Here is a 20,339-nt window from a genome sequence, read left to right on the forward strand (position 1 = left end):
CCACACCATCACACACACTCCCATACCACACCATCACACACACTCCCATACCACACCATCACACACACTCCCATACCACACCATCACACACACTCCCATACCACACCATCACACACACTCCCATACCACACCATCACACACACTCCCATACCACACCATCACACACACTCCCATACCACACCATCACACACACTCCCATACCACACCATCACACACACCGCCATACCACACCATCACACACACTCCCATACCACACCATCACACACACCGCCATACCACACCATCACACACACTCCCATACCACACCATCACACACACTCCCATACCACACCATCACACACACTCCCATACCACACCATCACACACACTCCCATACCACACCATCACACACACTCCCATACCACACCATCACACACACTCCCATACCACACCATCACACACACTCCCATACCACACCATCACACACACTCCCATACCACACCATCACACACACCGCCATACCACACCATCACACGCACTGCCATACCACACCATCACACACACCGCCATACCACACCATCACACACACTCCCATACCACACCATCACACACACTCCCATACCACACCATCACACACACTCCCATACCACACCATCACACACACTCCCATACCACACCATCACACACACTCCCATACCACACCATCACACACACTCCCATACCACACCATCACACACACTCCCATACCACACCATCACACGCACTCCCATACCACACCATCACACGCACTCCCATACCACACCATCACACACACTCCCATACCACACCATCACACACACTCCCATACCACACCATCACACACACTCCCATACCACACCATCACACGCACTCCCATACCACACCATCACACGCACTCCCATACCACACCATCACACACACTCCCATACCACCCCATCACACACACTCCCATACCACACCATCACACCCGCTCAACACCATTCCAACCATTCGCCGTAATCTGCGCGACCTCATCCCTGCCTATCAGAGATCTCCAGATAGACGGTCGGACGAGTGCGGACGGACAGACACGTTTTTTTCTAAACATCGCATTGCTGGGTTAACCTTCCGAACGTGGAATTTCCATCTCCCTGTCCCTGGGGCTGCCAATGGTCGCGAGCGTCCTGCCGTGCTCACTCAAGCGCGGAGACGCTTTGACGTGCGACGCAGAGCCGTGCGACGCAAAGCCGTGCGAGGGGTCGTAGCGTCCGTCGCACTCTGCCCGTGCGCGCCGCCCGCGATAATGGGGGTAGTTCAAGCATTCGCTGCCGCCCCAATAAATTCCCGGCAGTGGTTCTGTTATTGTATGACTTGCAGTGGGAGTGCGAGGCATGTGGGTTAATACTCCTATGGTGCAGAAATGCGGCTGCCGTGGGAGTAGACTTGGCACGCCGTTCTTGGCTTGGGCTCCACTGAGAGGGAAATGAACACGTGCGATCGTTTTTTGTGCCTCGTGTGCGTGCGTGCGTGTGTGCGTGCGTGCGTGTGTGCGTGCGTGTGTGCGTGCGTGCGTGTGTGTGTGCGTGTGTGCGTGCGTGCGTGCGTGTGCGTGCGTGCGTGTGTGCATGCGTAGGTAGCGGAGAGGGGTAGCGTAGCGGTTAGCGCTATGCTGCGCTACGAACCCGGCGAGCCGAGTTCGATTTCCGCTCGCAGCCAACACCGGTGACGATTATTTGGACCGGTCCTTGGCCTCCCCTAGGTCGACTCGGCGTCAAATTAGTACCTGGTGAGGTGTGTAAAATCATCGCCACTGGGGAGACAAAGGCGGTCGGGAGTGGTGCTGGTCACCCACCCCCCCGTGTGCCGTGCCGGCCTTCATAGCTGCTCGCTAACAGCACTTGCCCCAACAGTCTGTTAAGGCTGTACGGGGGATCTTTGTCTTTGTGTAGGTAGTTGTATTTCATGTGCATGCTCTGGGGAACTCGGAAAATGAATAGTCTGCCGCAGAGTAAAAGCTAAAGAACCCGTGACTCAATTTGTAGGGCAGGCCTCGGCTATTCATTGCTTTGCCTCAAGGGTCCCATATTAGAAAATTACCTGCACCTAAGTTCTACGCGCGGCAGAGTGATGGCCCTGATGGTTAGCGCACTGCGCTATGAGCCCAGAGACTCGACGTCGAATTGCTGGCCACAGCCACCATCAGTCACGAGTTATAAGGGGCGCCGCGGTGGCTAGGAGATGTTAACTACCTCGCTTGGTATACAGGACGTCGTGGGTTTGATCCCGACTCCAACGCCTGTAGATTTGAAGTTTGTGTGTCTCTCTCCCCGTGGTAGCGTGGATTTTTCTCCAGGTCCTCCGGTTTTTCACTCCAAAATACTCGTGCATTCAGAAAAAAACATAGTTTATTTAGAAAAATGCACGAGCATTTGGCTGCGTTCAATTTCCAAATGATAAGCCACTTCTTTGAGCTGTCAGTTGTGGCCAGATCGCTTCTGCAAAAGAGCTACATAGCTCAGTGGTAAAATAAAATTAGTTTACATCTGAGCCGGTTCTGGGTCACCGCTTTCATCCAACGGTGGTGAAGTATGTTCAAACAACCCCCGCGACCGGGCATAGCACGTGGAGGGCTTCACCCAGCAGCGGATGGACAATAGCTGTAAAATGTAGTGTTGTGATGAAGCACATTGTCCCCATCGTGCCTACTGTGAGCAGAGAGCCCTGTGACTTGTTTAAGAGGGGGGCTTCTCAAAGGCAAACTGCCCCGGGGCAAAGGCTTTCGCTCGGGATGTCTAATCGCGTTCAACAATAATGTAAAAATACGCATCATCGCAACACATTCCATCGAACCACGCCGAGGGGCCTGACAAGACAGCGCCACTCACCACGCCATTCATGCTGTCATCCGTCACCTTCATCTACCAATGTGTCTCCACACACACGCACGTGTTAAGTGGATTGACAGAAGTTAGAAAGGAGACGTATTGTGTTTGCGTATCTGTTTTGTATTAAATTCTGACCCGCTGTCACCCAACAAGAATGAGAATACAGGAAAGCCTCGCTGAGTCACTATGCCCTTGCTCGGCAAGTTCCTGCGTTTTGAGTGTTTCGGCCGAGCCCCATTGTTGCGTATTCGTGGGAGGAATCCGGAGAGCCTGGAGAAAACCCTCATGCATGCGAGGGGGTGACGCCCGGCAAGCCCCCGGCGGTGGTCACGCACGCGCTCACTCGCCAGGCTCAAACCTGCTCGCATGCAAGAGACATGATTTGGTCACAGGCGCCTTGTGAAGTACGGCCATGAATTGATATTCCTCGCATCTTAAGGTGAGGTTTAAAAAAAAAAGTTAATGTTTTTATATTTCACTAGGAGTGCCGTACAGAACACGAACCACGACGTGGGGGGGGGGGGGAGGAGGTGGGGGAGTTTATAAACTCGGACAGAAGTCCCGAACGCTGCTCCCCTGAGCTCAGGGGAGGGGGGAGACTGGGCTAGCTGCTGCCCCACCGAGTGGGGACTGCGAGAGGGGTTCTTAAGGTCACATAAAAACCACGCTCGCACACACACACGGGCGCTTGAGTGACGATTGTTCCATCATGCTGTGGCGCACATCCTGACGGCGGCTTCAAGGGCGACTGGGGCGATCGCCCCCTCGGGGGTTGGTGTATTATCGATGTTTACCGGAGAAATACACCGAGTGTTGTTTTTATTAATGTGGGGCCCTGTTTAAAAAGCAAGACATCTCGGGACAGATCCCCCAGGGAAGTATCGAGATCCGCTTCCAAGCTTCATTATGGTGCATGCCAGGTGCATTGCTGGTGCAGCGTGCTGTGTGTAGCGTGCTGTGTGGAGCGTGCTGTGTGGAGCGTGCTGTGTGGAGCGTGCTGTGTGCAGCGTGCTGTGCCAGGTGCATTACTGGTGCAGCAGCGCTGTGTGCAGTGTGCTGTGTGGAGCATGCTGTGTGGAGTGCACTTATTAATAACATTGGACAAGCAATCCCATGTAGAAAATTCTTGCAGCTCTCAGCGAGTGATTCCCGGGTAATTGAAGGTCATGGTTTATCACGGGAGCAAGGCTGAGTTATTCCGCGTGCATGTTGAAGAGGCAATGTGCGCACGGGAGAGCGTTATCATTCACCTGGCGGCGTCCAAAATCAATCGCTGGCACGACCCAGTGAGGTCATGTGGCTGGCGGCGGTCCCCAGGGTGTGAGGGTTTACTGCTTCGTGTCACCAGGGTGAGGGGGGTTTACTGCTTCGTGTCACCAGGGTGTGAGAGGGTTTACTGCTTCGTGTCACCAGGGTGAGAGGGTTTACTGCTTCGTGTCACCAGGGTGAGAGGGTTTACTGCTTCGTGTCACCAGGGTGAGAGGGTTTACTGCTTCGTGTCACCAGGGTGAGGGGGGTTTACTGCTTCGTGTCACCAGGGTGTGAGAGGGTTTACTGCTTCGTGTCACCAGGGTGAGAGGGTTTACTGCTTCGTGTCACCAGGGTGAGAGGGTTTACTGCTTCGTGTCACCAGGGTGAGAGGGTTTACTGCTTCGTGTCACCAGGGTGAGGGGGGTTTACTGCTTCGTGTCACCAGGGTGAGAGGGTTTACTGCTTCGTGTCACCAGGGTGAGAGGGTTTACTGCTTCGTGTCACCAGGGTGTGAGGGTTTACTGCTTCGTGTCACCAGGGTGAGGGGGGTTTACTGCTTCGTGTCACCAGGGTGAGAGGGTTTACTGCTTCGTGTCACCAGGGTGAGAGGGTTTACTGCTTCGTGTCACCAGGGTGAGGGGGGTTTACTGCTTCGTGTCACCAGGGTGTGAGGGTTTACTGCTTCGTGTCACCAGGGTGAGGGGGGTTTACTGCTTCGTGTCACCAGGGTGTGAGGGTTTACTGCTTCGTGTCACCAGGGTGTGAGGGTTTACTGCTTCGTGTCACCAGGGTGAGAGGGTTTACTGCTTCGTGTCACCAGGGTGAGAGGGTTTACTGCTTCGTGTCACCAGGGTGAGATGGGTTTACTGCTTCGTGTCACCAGGGTGAGGGGGGTTTACTGCTTCGTGTCACCAGGGTGTGAGGGTTTACTGCTTCGTGTCACCAGGGTGTGAGGGTTTACTGCTTCGTGTCACCAGGGTGAGGGGGGTTTACTGCTTCGTGTCACCAGGGTGAGAGGGTTTACTGCTTCGTGTCACCAGGGTGTGAGGGGTTTACTGCTTCGTGTCACCAGGGTGAGGGGGGTTTACTGCTTCGTGTCACCAGGGTGTGAGGGTTTACTGCTTCGTGTCACCAGGGTGAGAGGGTTTACTGCTTCGTGTCACCAGGGTGAGAGGGTTTACTGCTTCGTGTCACCAGGGTGAGGGGTTTACTGCTTCGTGTCACCAGGGTGAGGGCTTTACTGCTTCGTGTCACCAGGGTGAGGGGGGTTTACTGCTTCGTGTCACCAGGGTGTGAGGGTTTACTGCTTCGTGTCACCAGGGTGAGGGGGGTTTACTGCTTCGTGTCACCAGGGTGAGAGGGTTTACTGCTTCGTGTCACCAGGGTGTGAGGGTTTACTGCTTCGTGTCACCAGGGTGAGGGGGGTTTACTGCTTCGTGTCACCAGGGTGTGAGGGTTTACTGCTTCGTGTCCCCAGGGTGTGAGGGTTTACTGCTTCGTGTCACCAGGGTGAGGGGGGTTTACTGCTTCGTGTCACCAGGGTGTGAGGGTTTACTGCTTCGTGTCACCAGGGTGAGAGGGTTTACTGCTTCGTGTCATCAGGGTGTGAGGGTTTACTGCTTCGTGTCATCAGGGTGTGAGGGTTTACTGCTTCCCCAGCTGTGTGTGCGGAGCATGATGATAAAGAGACACCGCGTGTTTCAATGTGTTTCTATATTATTATTCATGTTTTGACTATAAATCTGCAGGCCATGTTTATGAAGGTTAGTATTTCGGGACCACCCCCCCCCCCACCTTCTCAAGCAGCCTCTGACCTGGGTCCGAGTCCAGGCAAGCCGAACTTCATTACAGATGTCCGGGTCGATCGTACCGACGATCGTCAATGTCCGCACAAAAAATTGAGCCGCACTAAAAATATTTAGTGCAAGGTCTCGTTCGTGATCGCGTGGATTTTCCTCCAGGTCCTCTCGTTACTCCCTCTACATTTAGAAACATGCGTTTAGAGAATTTGGCCGCTATAAATGTCCACGTCATAAGCCACTTCGTTGAGCTAATAATTATGGCCAGAACACTTCTGAGAAAATTTCCGTATAGTTCAGTGGGCCTTACCCGAGAAAACATTTTTAGTTTTATTTTAATTGATCGGTCTCGTGCAACGGCTGCTCGATAAATAAACAGTGGAGGTTTAGGCTGTGGGCCCACAAACTTCTCGTGCTCACGTGGAAGAGATCTCGCGAACCGCGCGGCAAGATTCCTGCGTGCGTGCGTGCAACAAACCATCCTGGATTAATTCTCGTTGCAATGGGCACTGAAGGGTTCAAGACAACGTTTGCAAATTCCAGTGGAGTTTGATTAAAAACAACTCAGGAGTAGTGGGGTGTGTACTTTGTTTACACTGGACAACTCAGCCCATGGGTTGGAATGCTTCTCATTTCTCCTCGGGCATTCCAGAGGCCACGTGCCCATTGCTAAACAAGATAACATTGCTGTTGTTGGAGCGGAATACAGCATTGAGCCTTCTAAAATAATTGATGGTGCAGCCATGAAAAATGTTTGCTCACCGTGCCATTGCTGCCGCGAGGGCCGCCACGAGAGCGAACTCGAGAGGGCCTTTGGTCTACTCTTCCACATTGACCGGGAGCGGACGGCACACCCACACTTGACCTCACCACACTCGTGCACTATCGACCGCGTCGGAACATTAGCCGGCCGATGCACACATCTCCTACGCCGCTGGGTGGCACAGAAGCAGAGGGGGGGCGGTGGAATTTTAAAAGTTGCCCCCTCCCCCATTGTACCACTGTGGCAGCTGCCTATTTAAATATAGACACGCATTTATCTCTATACCTCACTTGATTCTACTCCGTAGTTAACATCTCGCCACCGTGGCTAGGTCGCTTGTGACAAAGAGTTGTGTAGTTTTTTAGCTTTGGTTTGCATCATGGAAGGGAAATCAGGACCAGAAGGATAGAATAAAAGGTGAACTAGAACGAATTGAAGAGCTTTTGTAAAGCTTTAATGATGATGAGAAGCCAATCACGATACCGTTGCACCCGCGGTGGAAAGTTACAATAACAACAGCAACAGCAGCAACAACAACAACAACAGCAGTAACAGTTTTTCATTCATGCCGACCAAGCAGCGTGCTCCACATGCGCATCACCTCTTCTGGTGGGAAGTCGTCCGGGGCTCTCCGGTGGAGGAGGAGATGCCCTCTATGAAAGGGCACCGAACGTGTGTGCGTACAAATGTATGCACGTGTGTACGCTGGACTTCTTTCGCACCGCCGTACGTAGCCAACCGCGCTCGCTCATCGGAGGTGCTGGCAGGAAGGACAACAAACTTAGAACACGAAAAGCAAATAGAATCGCTTCATCGAGCACCGTTGACAGTGGCTCAAAACATTCGTCTCCAGCGTCGGCCCGAATGTTCTTTCCCTGACGTGCGGTTGTGAAGCAAATGCCTCACAAATGCAGAGCAAACAGTGGCTGACAGCACGGGGTAGCCCGCTAGGGGAAGAACCAACACCGTGGCATTAATAGTCATCATTACGATTATAATTAGGCTTGTATGACCGAGGCAAGCCTCGCCGAGTGTCATTCATCTTTTTTCGGGAGTCCTCCTGCCAAGTTTTTGCTACGGGGAGAGAGAGACACGGGGGGGGGGGGAGATGGTGATTGCTGTGCGTATTCCAATCGTGTAATTTAATCATTTGAATTCCTTCGTCGTAAGAGGCTCGTTGAAAACTTTTACACGTGGGAATAAAAACTCGGATTTTCTGCATCAGCCCGCGTGTATGAGGTGAGAACACTGACACTGTGCAGATAGGTCAGAAGCCAATTCCTGGGCGAGTGGCCGGTGCGTTACGAACATCACGTATGTATGTGAACGTATGTTGAACTTCTTTCGCACCGTACTTATGTACGTAGCCAACCGTGCTAATTGGAGGTGCGGGGGAAGGACAACAAACTAAACATAAAAAGCAGTTCTAAAGAAATTAGTTTTGAATCTAGATGATTTAAAGTTGCGTAGCTCCGGTGGCTTCCGAATATCGGAAGGAAGAGCGTTCCAGACGGCTGCAGAGGCGCATCCGAGAGCGCGCGATGCGGTGAACGTCTTTGTTTGGTGGCTGGCCATCTCTGTCTGATCCACCAACCCCATTGTAATTAATTCAGCTTGTTTACTCAGGAAGACCGTGCTGAGTCTCAAGACCCTTTTCGGGAGGGTTTCTGCCATGTTTTGCCGGAGGAGTGAGCGGTGTTGCTGCTGTCTGTGTGTGATCCCAATTGAGTCATTAGCAGAGTCATTTTTCAGCGTTGAGACGTTTGGCCAGTGACATTAGTGTCCTTTTGTATTGGCTATGGGAGAAATCGAGAGAACCCGGAGGAAACCCCATTCAGTGCAGGGTGGAGGAGGACACGCAAACGCCACACGCAGAAAAGGCGCCCGAGTCAGAACTCGAACCCAGGCGCTTCTTTGTGCGCGGCGCGAGCATCACCACGACGCCACCACCCTATCCGCCCCGTGGCCACGAGCGTCCGTCCATCCCTCCATGATTCTGAAAGCGAGTTTGTACGTGAGCAGAGGCGGACTTTCAACGCGGTCCTGAAATGTCAAGATTTTATTTTTCATTATTAAGAACAACACTCGACGTATTCTCTCTGGTAAACATCAACGCAAGTGGCAACTTCTTAGGGGTCCAAGTTGGGGCGTCACCCCCCTTCACCCACCCCCACCACGATGCACCACTAGAAGCGAATTTAAATCCAGTCATTAAAAGCCGCTTCCAGGGACGCGTCTGCGGCTTGGAAATCGATGAGAACTCTTCTTGTGCTTCTTGTGGTCGCGTGAGCACGGCCAACCGCCGCGGGCCCCTCGGGGTCGTCGTCGTCGTCCGCGTTGAAGCCGCATCGCAACTTTATTACATTTGTCATCGCCGCCGCCATGTGCCGTGAGCCCCAGGGACCAGACAGGTCCGCGCGGTGATTGCCGCAGTTATAAAAAAAAAATAACTTTCTGCTGAGCGAGCGCAATGAAGTCGCACTAAATTTACGGAACGGCCAATTGCACCGAGCGGACTGCAAAGTCGGACGGGAGGCGACCTTTGACCAGAGCGAGAGGCCGATTTTTGCTCAGGAAATCGGCCAAGCGTCACTTTGCAGTCATTTCTCCATCTTGTCACACAACCTTGGGGCGAATGATTTGAGCGTGTCTGGCGTTTGCTTGATTTCCTGACCCCAATGGTCACAGTGCTGAACTAATACGGAGCAGTTCTTAGCAATAACGTTTCGAGCACGGGAGGACGGGTGCTTTTTCTCTCTCTCTATGGAAAGGTAAAGCCTTAGTTAGATCGGACGAATTCAACGTCAATGTATTATGACGTTTCGCTGAAACCGGCGGTTCGAAACTCGCTGATGCATTCGATCAAATTCTGACGCGCGACGCTCCACACCGGCGGCTGACGTTAGCGTGGCCGGCGCTGTTGCCTCCTGAAGTGCTCGCTATTGTCGCTAGCGTCGCGAGCACCAGCCGCAGCCTCCCACGCGTCCTTGTCGCGGCTGAGGGGGGGGTGGGGTGGGGGTTTATTGTAAAATCCTTGCATGCAAATGTCGCTTCGCTTCTCTCCCCCATTGGGCGGCTGGATGGAAGTTCAGCCGTCGTGTAAAGTGTGCGTAAGTTACATTTTTTCGCCGCCTGTCGTTGTGAAAGCGCGCGTTCCTGTAAGTCTGGGAAGAATGTTGCATTCGTGGGCTTGATGCCGGTCGTTGTTTGCCTGCTAATGTGTTTGTAACTGAACCGGCATTGATTGCGTCTCTCTTGTGTGCGTGTGTTTTTGTTGTACCGCAGTGCATGAATTTAATCCATTTGGCATGGACAAGGTAAGTGCAACTTTGGCAGTCGGCAAGCACCACCCCCCCCCTCTCTCTCTCAACGGAGGCGTGGGATTCCGATAATTAATTAGTCATGCTCACTGGTGAAATTTGCGAGTCTCAATTAATTGAATTCACGTCGTCGATACGGCTGGCTGAATGTACTGCCGTTACTCCACTTGAATTGGATTGGCCGACTTCGCGATTCATTTTTTGTTATCTTCAGTCACTTCTTCACTTTCAAGGATCAAAGTCGGTTCTCCACTTTGAGGATCTACGGTTAGCCAGTTATTCTCTCCAAGCAGACGAGAGACCGTGTACGCGTGAAAGGACATCTGAATAGAAGACGCTCACGACGATTTAGTTCTCTGCGCGAGGAAACCCCAAAAATCCCTCGTGGGTCCTGCGAGCTCGCTCACAGCTGCTACCATTGCCCTTCGATTGCCGGGCAATCGGTGAAGACATTGGGAAGTGCTTGCCGCTTGTGATTGCTCACCCCCCCCTGTCTCCTCGCCACGCTCGCTCTGCATCCCCACTGACATCACCGCCAGCCATCTCCGCAGACTTTAAACAACTCTTGTTCCATCCTTGATATGCCAAGCACCACTTCCGTCCCTCACTGCCTACCCAGGGCCCACCAATCAGGCAAGAACGAGCCTCGCACGCACGCACGCACGCACGCCTACGAGTGCGGTAATGTGTGTGAGACTGATTAGTGAGGAGCGGTGGTGCAGCGGTTAAGAGCATTGTACAATGAGACCGGCGGCCCGACTTCGATTCTCGCTCAAGGCCAACATCAGTGACGAACATCTGAACTGGTCCTGAGCCTTCCCTAGGTCGACTCAGCCGTAAACGAGTAGCTTGTGCAGCCGGACGTGGTGCTGGCCACCCATCCCCTTGTGTGCCCTGCTGGCGTTGACAGGTGCTGCCCTACAGAATGGACAGCTGACATTAGTCCGCACTTTGCTGAACCACCACTTCCTGGCGAGCCAGGGTATTGTGCCTCCTTGACGCCCACGGGAGGAAGGGATTTTAGTAATGTGCGGTGCGGTGATCCGCCAACCCTCGCTGCTGCCTCCGCAGTGCTGGATTACAAGCGGCCACTTGCAGCGCGGCCACCGTGAACCTGAGCACCCGGGGGAAATTGAATGTGCAAATGTAGCGTCGTGGATCTAAAGTGTGTAATTAGGCAATAACATCACTTATGAAGCCATGAAGCCCCTCCCCATGGAACACTTAGACTCGAATAACTCGAAGTTATTGCTTGAATTAGCAAATACCTGCAGCTTACATCACAAATTTGCGTCTGGTCCATCGCTTGCCATGCAACGTGAAATTAAATTTGTAGGGCGGAGACGAGATGCGGTGTAAACGTACGGTGATGTCCGTGTAAGGAGCGATGCGCGCGCATTTAACTGATCCCACGGCAATCGGGTTGGGTTGGCGGATCACGCGGAGATGCGAGCGTGACCGCCGTGCCCTGAGCAAGACGGTGGTGGTGGTGGTGGCGGGTGGAATTGGTACAGTATGCGAGGGCTTTCTCCGGGGTCTCCAGTTGTACACCACACACAAATCGTCGCACAAGAGATTTGATCAAACATTCCCATCTCGATGTTTTGCTGACAAGAGTCCTTAAGCCGTCGTAGCTTTCCCCGGTAAAACACTCCAAATGGGAATTGTCAAAGATATTGGTTTGCTTATATTCTACAAAATATGATCACCATGCATACCACGATTACCGAGTCATTCCTGCTTGGTAAGTTAATTTACTCAAATTCTGAAATTGATAGCACTGGGGGAGTTCTGGCCAGCCCGCTTCACTGCTGTCACCCGGCATTATTTAATCCGCGGGTGTTACTCTGGTGAAAAGTCATTCATCTTTTGGGTGATGGCCACGGCAGAGCACAGACAGCAGACCCTCTTCCAGAAAAGGCCCATTCATCAGCGCGACTCGCGCCCTATTAATCTCAGCCTCTCGGCGCAGTCCAGCTGTTTGTAATTCTCCCAGACGGGCGCAATCAGTGTGCCGCCCCCCCCAGCGGGCTCCAGGCCAACCTTGTCCCAGTCTCGTCTGCGTCTTCTCCACGCTCGCGCACCGCCACCACCGCCGCCGCCGCCTCTGCCTCTGTAAGGAGATATTTTGTTTTATCAGTCCCGTGCCATTTATTGCGGTGAACTATTTCCTGGCCATGTCCTGTGCCGAGGATCCGGTTTCTCAACACAGATCACGGGGGGGGGGGGGCGTGCGTGGGGAGGCAGGGTCTGGCTCCCCGCTCTGATCCTCGCGGGCCTGCTGGCGGTGGTCGCGGTGGCAATGGTGGCGTTGGCGGTGGCGTGCGGAGAACGGACTTTGTTTTGACGTCGCTGTGGCACGGGCGATTTACACAGAACTTGATATGTCCAAGTGTAGATGGAAAAATGAGCAGTTTACGAGGCTCATTTAGGACCGCGCTTTCAGCTGAGCACGGGCCCCGAGCGGTGGAGCAGCGAGTGCGCGCCGTCAGCCTCGAGGAATGAAAATAAACGCAGCGCTTTAGATGACGGTGTCCCAAAAAAAAAGGTCGTAGAAATGTCTTTGAGCCGCGTCGGCTTGGGGAAGAGTGTGATTGTGTTTACCGCAGCCGGTGATTGCTGCGCTTTGGCACTGTGGACGCAACGCAGGCGTCGGTGCCCGCTTCACGTGTTGCAGGCCTTGTCGCAGGGCTTCCCAGTCCTCGGTTCGCTTGCGTCTTTTTAACGTATTTGTTCATTTAATCTGTCACCGAGCTCTCCCGCGACAGCAGGCCGGCTGTGGTGGAAGTGTCATCGGAGAGAGGCAGCGTAGAGCAGCGCAGTGTCCCCCGACATAAACTCCGGTGCAGCAAGGCAGGCTCGCCTTGTCAATGTTGCAGCGTACGGGAGAAAAACCCCTCCTGTCCGCGGTGACACGGCGGATTCTGTTGCCACGGATAATAGTAGTCGTGGATAATAGGAGTTACGGATAAGAGGAGTTGCCCTGCGTTTTGTTTATTTTATGAATTCCTGGGATTTTCAATTTGTGGGGTGATCGGTGCTCGCGTCTCATGGAGGCTAGGAAGCTCCTGATTGGCCGGGGCGGTGTATAAATTGAGGCCGTTGAAACTAGAAGTGGTTGTTGTGGCAGAGAACCGAGGCCGACAGCAGCTCCTGATTGCTCTCGGGAGCAACTCCTCTTGTCAAGCGCTTTCTCACGGATTTAAACATGTTAACGCGACCACGCCATTAATGTGTTTAGTTTGTTCTTCCCCCGCCTCTCCGATTATCATGGTTGGCTACGTACGGTGCGAAAGAAGTTCAACATACATTGATAAGCTACGCACAAGTCCTAATTAAATCCAAGATTGCTCGTAAGCAATGGCTGAAATCCAGTGGTTATTACAATGGAAGAGTACTAAACCAAAATCATCCCAGTTGCGAATGTTTCAATGCATAACACAGCTCACAACAATATTAGTTTTAATGCATATTTATTGAAAAAACGCAATGAAAGCCATAAATAACAGCCCACGATGAAACAACCCATATAGCACCTGCACATGACCTGATCTCATCGCTCTGCGATTTGCCGCACATATGGTGAGCCCTGAGCATGACGTTCCTCAATCGATCGATGGCTACGGCCATGGCTCTCCGCGGCGTTTGACCTCCGATTAGCGCGGTTGGTTACGTACGGGGCGAAAGAAGTTCAACGCACATACATACACATGCAGCGATCGTTGTTATCACGGTGAATTCACCCCATCCCCATATGTGTGCGCGTGCGAGTGTTTCTCCAGTTTAGCGCGTCGCGCTACGAACCCGGCCACCCGAGTTCGATTCCCGCTCACGGCCAACACCAGTGACGATTTTCTAAACCAGTCATGGGGCCTCCCTTAGGTGGACTCGGCCTCAATTGAGCACCTGGTGTGGTGTGTAAACAGTACCACTCAGGGAGAAAAAGGCGTCCAGGCGTGGCGCTGGCCACCCAGCCCCCTCGTGTGCCGTACCGGCCTTCGTAGGCGCTGCTGCTCGCTAACAGCACTTGCCCCCAACAGTCTGTTAAGGCCACACGGGGTACCTTTGTCTTTTTGTTTCCCCAGTTCAACTTGACGCACCACATCGCCCACCTGTCCTTCGGCCGCGATTACCCTGGCATCGTGAACCCGCTCGACGGCACCAAGTCGGTCTCCCACGAAGGTGCCAAACGCCTTGGGCTCGTCGCTCATGTCACACGCGTGTGTGTGCGTGTGTGAAAACCAAAGCTTACAAAATGTATATTTTTTATTTTACCAGGTAAGGCCCACTGAGCTGTGTATAGCTCGTTTTCAGAAGCGACCTGGCCACAAATGATCGCGCAACAAAGTGGCTTATCATCGTGTGGAAATTTATTGCAGCCAAATACTCGCATCGCGCTGATTCTAAATACGCGTGATGCTGATTCTAAATGTGGATGGAAAAACCGGAGGACCCGGAGAAAAATCTACGCGACCACGGGGAGAACATGCAAACTCCAAATATGCAGCAGGCGTCAGGGTCGGGATTTAATTCACGACCTCCTGCATACCAGGCGAAGTAGTTAACATCTCGCCACCCCCTCACACGCGCACACCCCCCTATGTAGGGCGGAGGTGGGGTTGGGTGGGGATGTGGGAGGGAGTGAGGTTGTCACCTGTGGCCCCTGCGGCCCGCGCTGCTCCGGTGTGACATCGCGTGCATGAGGGCGGACACGGGCAGCGCGGGCTGTTGGGACGAGCGAGGCGGTGTGGCGGAGGGCGGTGTGGAGGTGGTGCTGGTGGCGGCTCGGTAACTGGAGCTGGGTGTCCGCGACGACATTGACACTCGCGTGACTCCTCACCACCCCCCCACCCCACGGCACGACGCACGAGACGCCGGCGGCGTCGCGCGTCCGCCGCTCGTTGCAGAAGTTCACGGTTCTGATTTGGCAGGGAGCGCCGGTTATTATCGCCGCCGGTGTTATTAACCGTTAAATCCCGCCGCACGCCATCGGCTTCAAAGCGGACGCTAAAGATGTCCTACGTTGTTCTAAAAGAGCGGGGCCATTATGTGCCAGGGTCGTGAATTTACACGCAGAGGCGTCACCCGGCGTTGCGAAACAACTGCAGGCTGTGTCTGTGGAACACAGCAGCTCCTTCCTGTGACAACCTTGCGCTCAGGGTGACGCGCGGTCCAAAACGTACCCGTGGGTCTGCTTTGATTCAAGTTTGCCCCGATTTCTCCTGTCCGTTGCAGATTTCATGATGTTCCAGTACTTTGTTAAAATCGTGCCAACGGTCTACGTGAAGCTGAACGGAGAGGTACTGCGCGCGCTTGCATTACCGGCGGCTCCGTGGCCACTCTGTTCGTTTCGTGTTTTTGTAAATCAAATGTAAATCGTACCTTTAGCAGTGCAAATTATTTCTGGGCATTCCTAATTAAGGTCTCGCTGGCGAGGCTCGGGAACTCTTTTTTGAGTAGGGATGTTTGACCCGATCCGTGTCTGCGTGTTGTGTGGGGAGAAACCCCAGAGAAACCGCACACGTACGAGGGCACAGGACTCAAATTTCCACGCAGGTCGACTCAAATTCACGGAAGCGTGTCGGACTCAACCTGTAATGCCTTATACTGGCACTTGGCATCCTTTTCAGCAGTCCTCCTATAACGCCTGTGACCCACCTGTGGACACCCATACAAGTGCTCAGCAGGCTCCATCATTCCTGCTCAGCTTCCAAGATCTGTCAAGATGGGGGGGGGGGCCGCATTGAGGGTGTCACAGCCGCGATTACTTTGTGCGCAAGCTCGTGGCTCGATGGCCGAAGGGATGAGTCGCCTTGTACCACGCAGAGACAGCTGCCAAAGGGGGTGCCCTTTGAATATGGGAGTTGAGACGTGATATAAGGCACTTTGAGTTGCCGAAGAATGAAAGCAACGCCGTATGGACGCAAAGATTATGGTGACGACGACGATGATGATCACGTGTGCCGATGGCACATGTGGACCGGTAAGGCAAGCGCCGGGGCACGTTTGGCAGCGGGGGACGACCACCGGTGGGTGGAACGTCGGAGGCTGCTGCTGTGGGGGTTTGTGGCCACCTCACCGGCGGTGCGTGTGCACCCACCCCACCACCGCAGGCGCTGCGCACGAACCAGTTCTCGGTGACCAAGCACGAGAAGGTGGCCAACGGGCTGGCGGGCGACCAGGGCCTCCCCGGCGTGTTCGTCTCCTACGAGCTGTCGCCCATGATGGTGCGCTTCACCGAGAAGCAGAGGTAGTAACGCAGCGTGCCGAGCTCCCGCATCTGTGGCCTATTTGTTTTAATTTAACAAAATAGTTTTTATTACTTTTATTATTTCTTTTATTAGTATAATTATTAAACAAATGCTTTTTTTTTTGGCTTGCCCGCTTCCGTGGCCGAGTCCTCGTCCCCTGCGTTTCTCTCCCGTGCTCTCCTGACGTGCGCTTGTTGGCCGCTGTGACCCCTCCAGGTCGTTCACCCACTTCCTCACCGGCGTGTGCGCCATCATCGGCGGCGTCTTCACAGGTGAGCAGCGCGGCCCGCAGCCCCCCCCCCCTCCCCCCGCTCCCCTCAACCCCCCGCCCCCGCCAGCGCGCCCCGCGTGGCTCATGCTTCGTAGCACAACGCGGCCTGCGGATTGAGTTGTTTTTTTTGTTGTTGTTAAATGGCCGGCACATACTTGGCAGAGCACGTCGAGCGGATGTTTATGGTTTTTTGCGCTGCCGCTGAGGGAATGGCGCACCTCCGCATTGGCACCCAGCGGCTGCCACCTGCGGCCGTTTCCTGTGTTTCTGTTCTCCTCCCCCCTCCCCCCGGACCGAGCTCGCTGTAAGCCCCAAGCGTCGTCGCTCCCAAAAGGGGGAAGTAACGCGGTCGCAGGAAGTAACACGGTCGCGGGAAGTAACGCAGTCGCGGGAAGTAACGCGGTCGCGGGAAGTAATGCGGTCGCAGGAAGTAACACGGTCGCGGGAAGTAACGCGGTCGCGGGAAGTAATGCGGTCGCAGGAAGTAACGCGGTCGCGGGAAGTAACGTGGTCGCAGGAAGTAACGCGGTCGCGGGAAGTAACGCCGTCGCGGGAAGTAACGCAGTCGCGGGAAGTAACGCGGTCGCAGGAAGTAACGACGGCGCCACGTTGATCGCTCGACGCGAAACGTCGTGGACACACAACTCTCCGTCTCTCCTCCCTGGCTCCTCCTCCGTCTCTTACCTATATAGCCTCTTGTTACAGCAGCTCTTTTTCCCACTTCAGCAATTGTTTCTTGCTGTGGTTGTCCCACCTGATGACGGACGCTTGTGTTGCGCCCGAAACGTCGTGATTTATTATTTTATTTCTATTATTTTTTATTTTTACCTACGTGACTTTACCGAAAAAACCTAAGAGTATGAGCTCTCATTTGTGGCCAGGTCGCTTCTGAAAAATAACTGAATACCTCGGTGGGATTTGCCTGGTAGGATGGGGGAGGGTTTAATTGTATTTGTATGTGTTTGGGTGATTGAGTTTTTTTTGTGTTAAATCGCGTAAATATAAATGTGTCGTTAAACCCGCCACTACCCGAAACAGGTTTGTCACGTAAATAAAACGTGTAAATTAGTTGGGAGAGTAAACCCACAACATTGACAATACGTTGACAATGTTGTCAATGTTGGGTGTGTTGAACTTGGTTCGCACCGTACATAGCCAACCGTGCCAGCAAGGGGGGTGACGACTGCTGCTGCTGCTGCTGCTGCGTGTGATCGCAATTGAGTCATTTGGCAGAAACACCGATCAAATTGCGTTTGCGCTCGGTTTTCTCCCAGCCGTGAATCCAGTTCACGGTGTAAACTCGGTTGAAAACGGACGGGACGTCAACTTTCTACGAAAACTGCCGGAACGTTTTTTTTTTTTGAGAAGCGTCTCGGGTTGCAAGAGCTGTAACTCTGGAATGAGCACCTGCACGCAGTTACATGGGAGGCATTGTTTTATTTTTCAATTAATGATATGGCGTCATAAACAAGGGAGTCTGTATACCGGCTGCAAAGTTCTTTGGCAGCCCATTTATAACAGCCAGCAAAGCACGAGTGTTTGCGTAGGCAGTGGTGACTTAGTACCGCTTTCTCATTACAGTGCAAGGGCTTTTAGGTGATCAAGACATTTGATTTAAACGTTTTTGGCAAATCTAGGGGTCTCTTCTACGGATATTATATTACTTTTTTTCAAACTCTGGAATGCCATTAATTTTCTGAGTGGTATTTCACATTCACGGATCGAATGCCAAGAAACGAATTGTAATATCGAGTCACATGCGAAGGGAATTAAATCGGGCTGTCAGAAAATTTTCGGGAAATTTGTTTTAATTCTTCTCCCCGTTGAGCTGTGAATGGTCTGCCGGGGAGCGGCGCAGGGCTTTTATTAAAACACTGACGGAGAGCGATGAGCTAAGTCGTGCACAAGCAGCTTCACCTCCAGTTTGTAAGTTCGTCGCTCTTTCTCATCTCGTCCCCCGCCCGCGCGGTGGTAAGCGTGCCGTGTGACCGTATCGTAAACCGCCGTGGTCTGCGCTCCTTGAGTGTGGAGGAGGAGGAGGAACAGCAAAACTCTCTCTCTCCTGAAGCCCTCTCCGGCGCCAGCAGATCTCGACATTGGCATTTGGCTCCCGAACATGTGGCTGCCATCATGGCCGAGAATAGATTTGTTGTAAGCGTCGCTAACGCAGTCTTTTTACTTTTGAACATCGGTCCTGGAAAAAACTATGTAACCTATAAATAAAAAAATACAAATTGCCTGCTAAAAAAATGCATGTTTTTTTTGTTCATCAAGCTATAGCCCTCCCAGACAAATGTTTCACAGCAGCATTTATTTAAGCAGGCAAACTGCTTTCGACTGTATTTCATTGGCCCTCATGAGCTTGGCAAAAAAAAACGTTAAACACATCTGCCACGATAACAAATCTGACTGCTGATGAGAGCCAAAAGGTTGAAACTGGTCCAGAGTTTGCCTGTTTAAACAAATGCTGCTTGGAAACAGCAGCCCGGGTCTGTTGGCCTATTAGAATCAGAATGTTTATTTTGATTGCAGGAGGAATTCAAAGAGCTGTCAAGCTCTTTGTCACAGATGTCAAATTGGGGTGGGTCAGAAAGTTACAACAATGAACGATACAAACACGCGATAGGCGTGCAAAGTGTAGGCAAGGTTAGCAAATCACTCAAAAAAAAATATTTTTTACCAGGTAGGGCCCAGAGATATTCGCTTATTTCTCAGAAGCAACCTGGCTATCACGAATAATGGCTCAACTAAGTGGCTTATCACGTGGACATTTATAGCTACCAAAATAATCTGACCACGTGATGTTGTGGGGAAAACCGAAGGACCCGGAGAAAAATCCACGCGACCACGGGGAGAACGGGCTTGTCAGGCAGGCCTTGCCCCTGGATTCTGCTTGGTCAAGGACTCGAAGCTCATTCTGTATGCCAGCGTACCCACGCACACAGACTTAGCAACGCTTCTCAGGCCTCATCAACAGTCAACAAGTTCCCACCTGCGCTCACACCATATGAGAGAGAGGGTCCTACAAAAAAGAACGCTTATACATCACCCCTCCCCCCCCGTGCGTTACTCCCATACTCCACATCGCTGGTCGCTAGGAAAAGAAGAGTTGTTTTGTGCGGTAACCACAGGCACGGGGGGAGCGACGTCTGTGGCCGGCTTTCGCATACGTGTTGACACGCCATGAGAGCGGACGCGTGTGTGCGGCACGCACGGCGAAATTGGTGAGCCTGGACTGCGACTGCACCCGATTGGCTGAATCCATCTGCCAATCCCAGTCGCCTGCTGACGGTTCGAGTTGAGGGTCCGACGGTCGGAGCCGGAGGTTACTGGCGTGGAGTTGCCCTCTCCCTGTAGACCCGTTCTCCCATCCATCCCCTGTGCAATTTGTTCACCTCCTGTCACAGCTGAGCCACCTCATTGGAGGTCCGCTACGATCGTGATGCGTCTGTGTATGGCTTGAATACATCTGTACGGAATCTTGAGTGTTATTCCCCCCCATATGCATGGTGAGTTCTCGCCAGGTACTTTCAGTTTTCTTTCGAATGCCAAACACTCATGAATGGTACTGGCCAAACGTCCAAATGCAGGACCTTCCTGAGAAAATAGTCTTGAGATTGAGGGAGGCTTTCACGTGGAAGTAATTGATTCTTAATTTGTTTACGAGTTCAGCACACCGGTGTGCTGAACTCGTAACGAATCTGCACGTTCTGTTCACGTGACAGACCCTACGAATTGGCTGTGTCGGGTGGTGGCGGGTTTAACGACACGTTTACACTCACGGGATCTAACCCAAAACACCTCGGCTACGGATAACTGAGAA

At 52.9% G+C, this 20,339-nt stretch overlaps 1 protein-coding gene across 5 annotated transcripts in view; it reads left to right on the forward strand.

The window, feature by feature from the left end:
- The window catches only part of LOC144948955 (endoplasmic reticulum-Golgi intermediate compartment protein 3-like), a 44,492-nt gene that overhangs the window by 21,146 nt on the left and 3,007 nt on the right, over positions 1-20,339 (forward strand). For 3 of the 5 annotated variants that reach the window (XM_078878713.1, XM_078878714.1, XM_078878718.1), the window contains 4 exons: positions 9,960-9,991; positions 14,080-14,176; positions 16,108-16,244; positions 16,462-16,517. In XM_078878713.1, the coding sequence (XP_078734839.1) occupies positions 9,960-9,991; positions 14,080-14,176; positions 16,108-16,244; positions 16,462-16,517 (322 nt within the window). Of the gene's footprint in view, positions 1-9,959; positions 9,992-14,079; positions 14,177-15,229; positions 15,295-16,107; positions 16,245-16,461; positions 16,518-20,339 lie in introns of all 5 variants that reach the window. The other 2 variants (XM_078878715.1, XM_078878717.1) reach the window with 1 other exon arrangement.

Source organism: Lampetra fluviatilis, chromosome 51, assembly GCF_964198595.1.
Source record: "Lampetra fluviatilis chromosome 51, kcLamFluv1.1, whole genome shotgun sequence".
NCBI lineage: Eukaryota > Metazoa > Chordata > Hyperoartia > Petromyzontiformes > Petromyzontidae > Lampetra > Lampetra fluviatilis.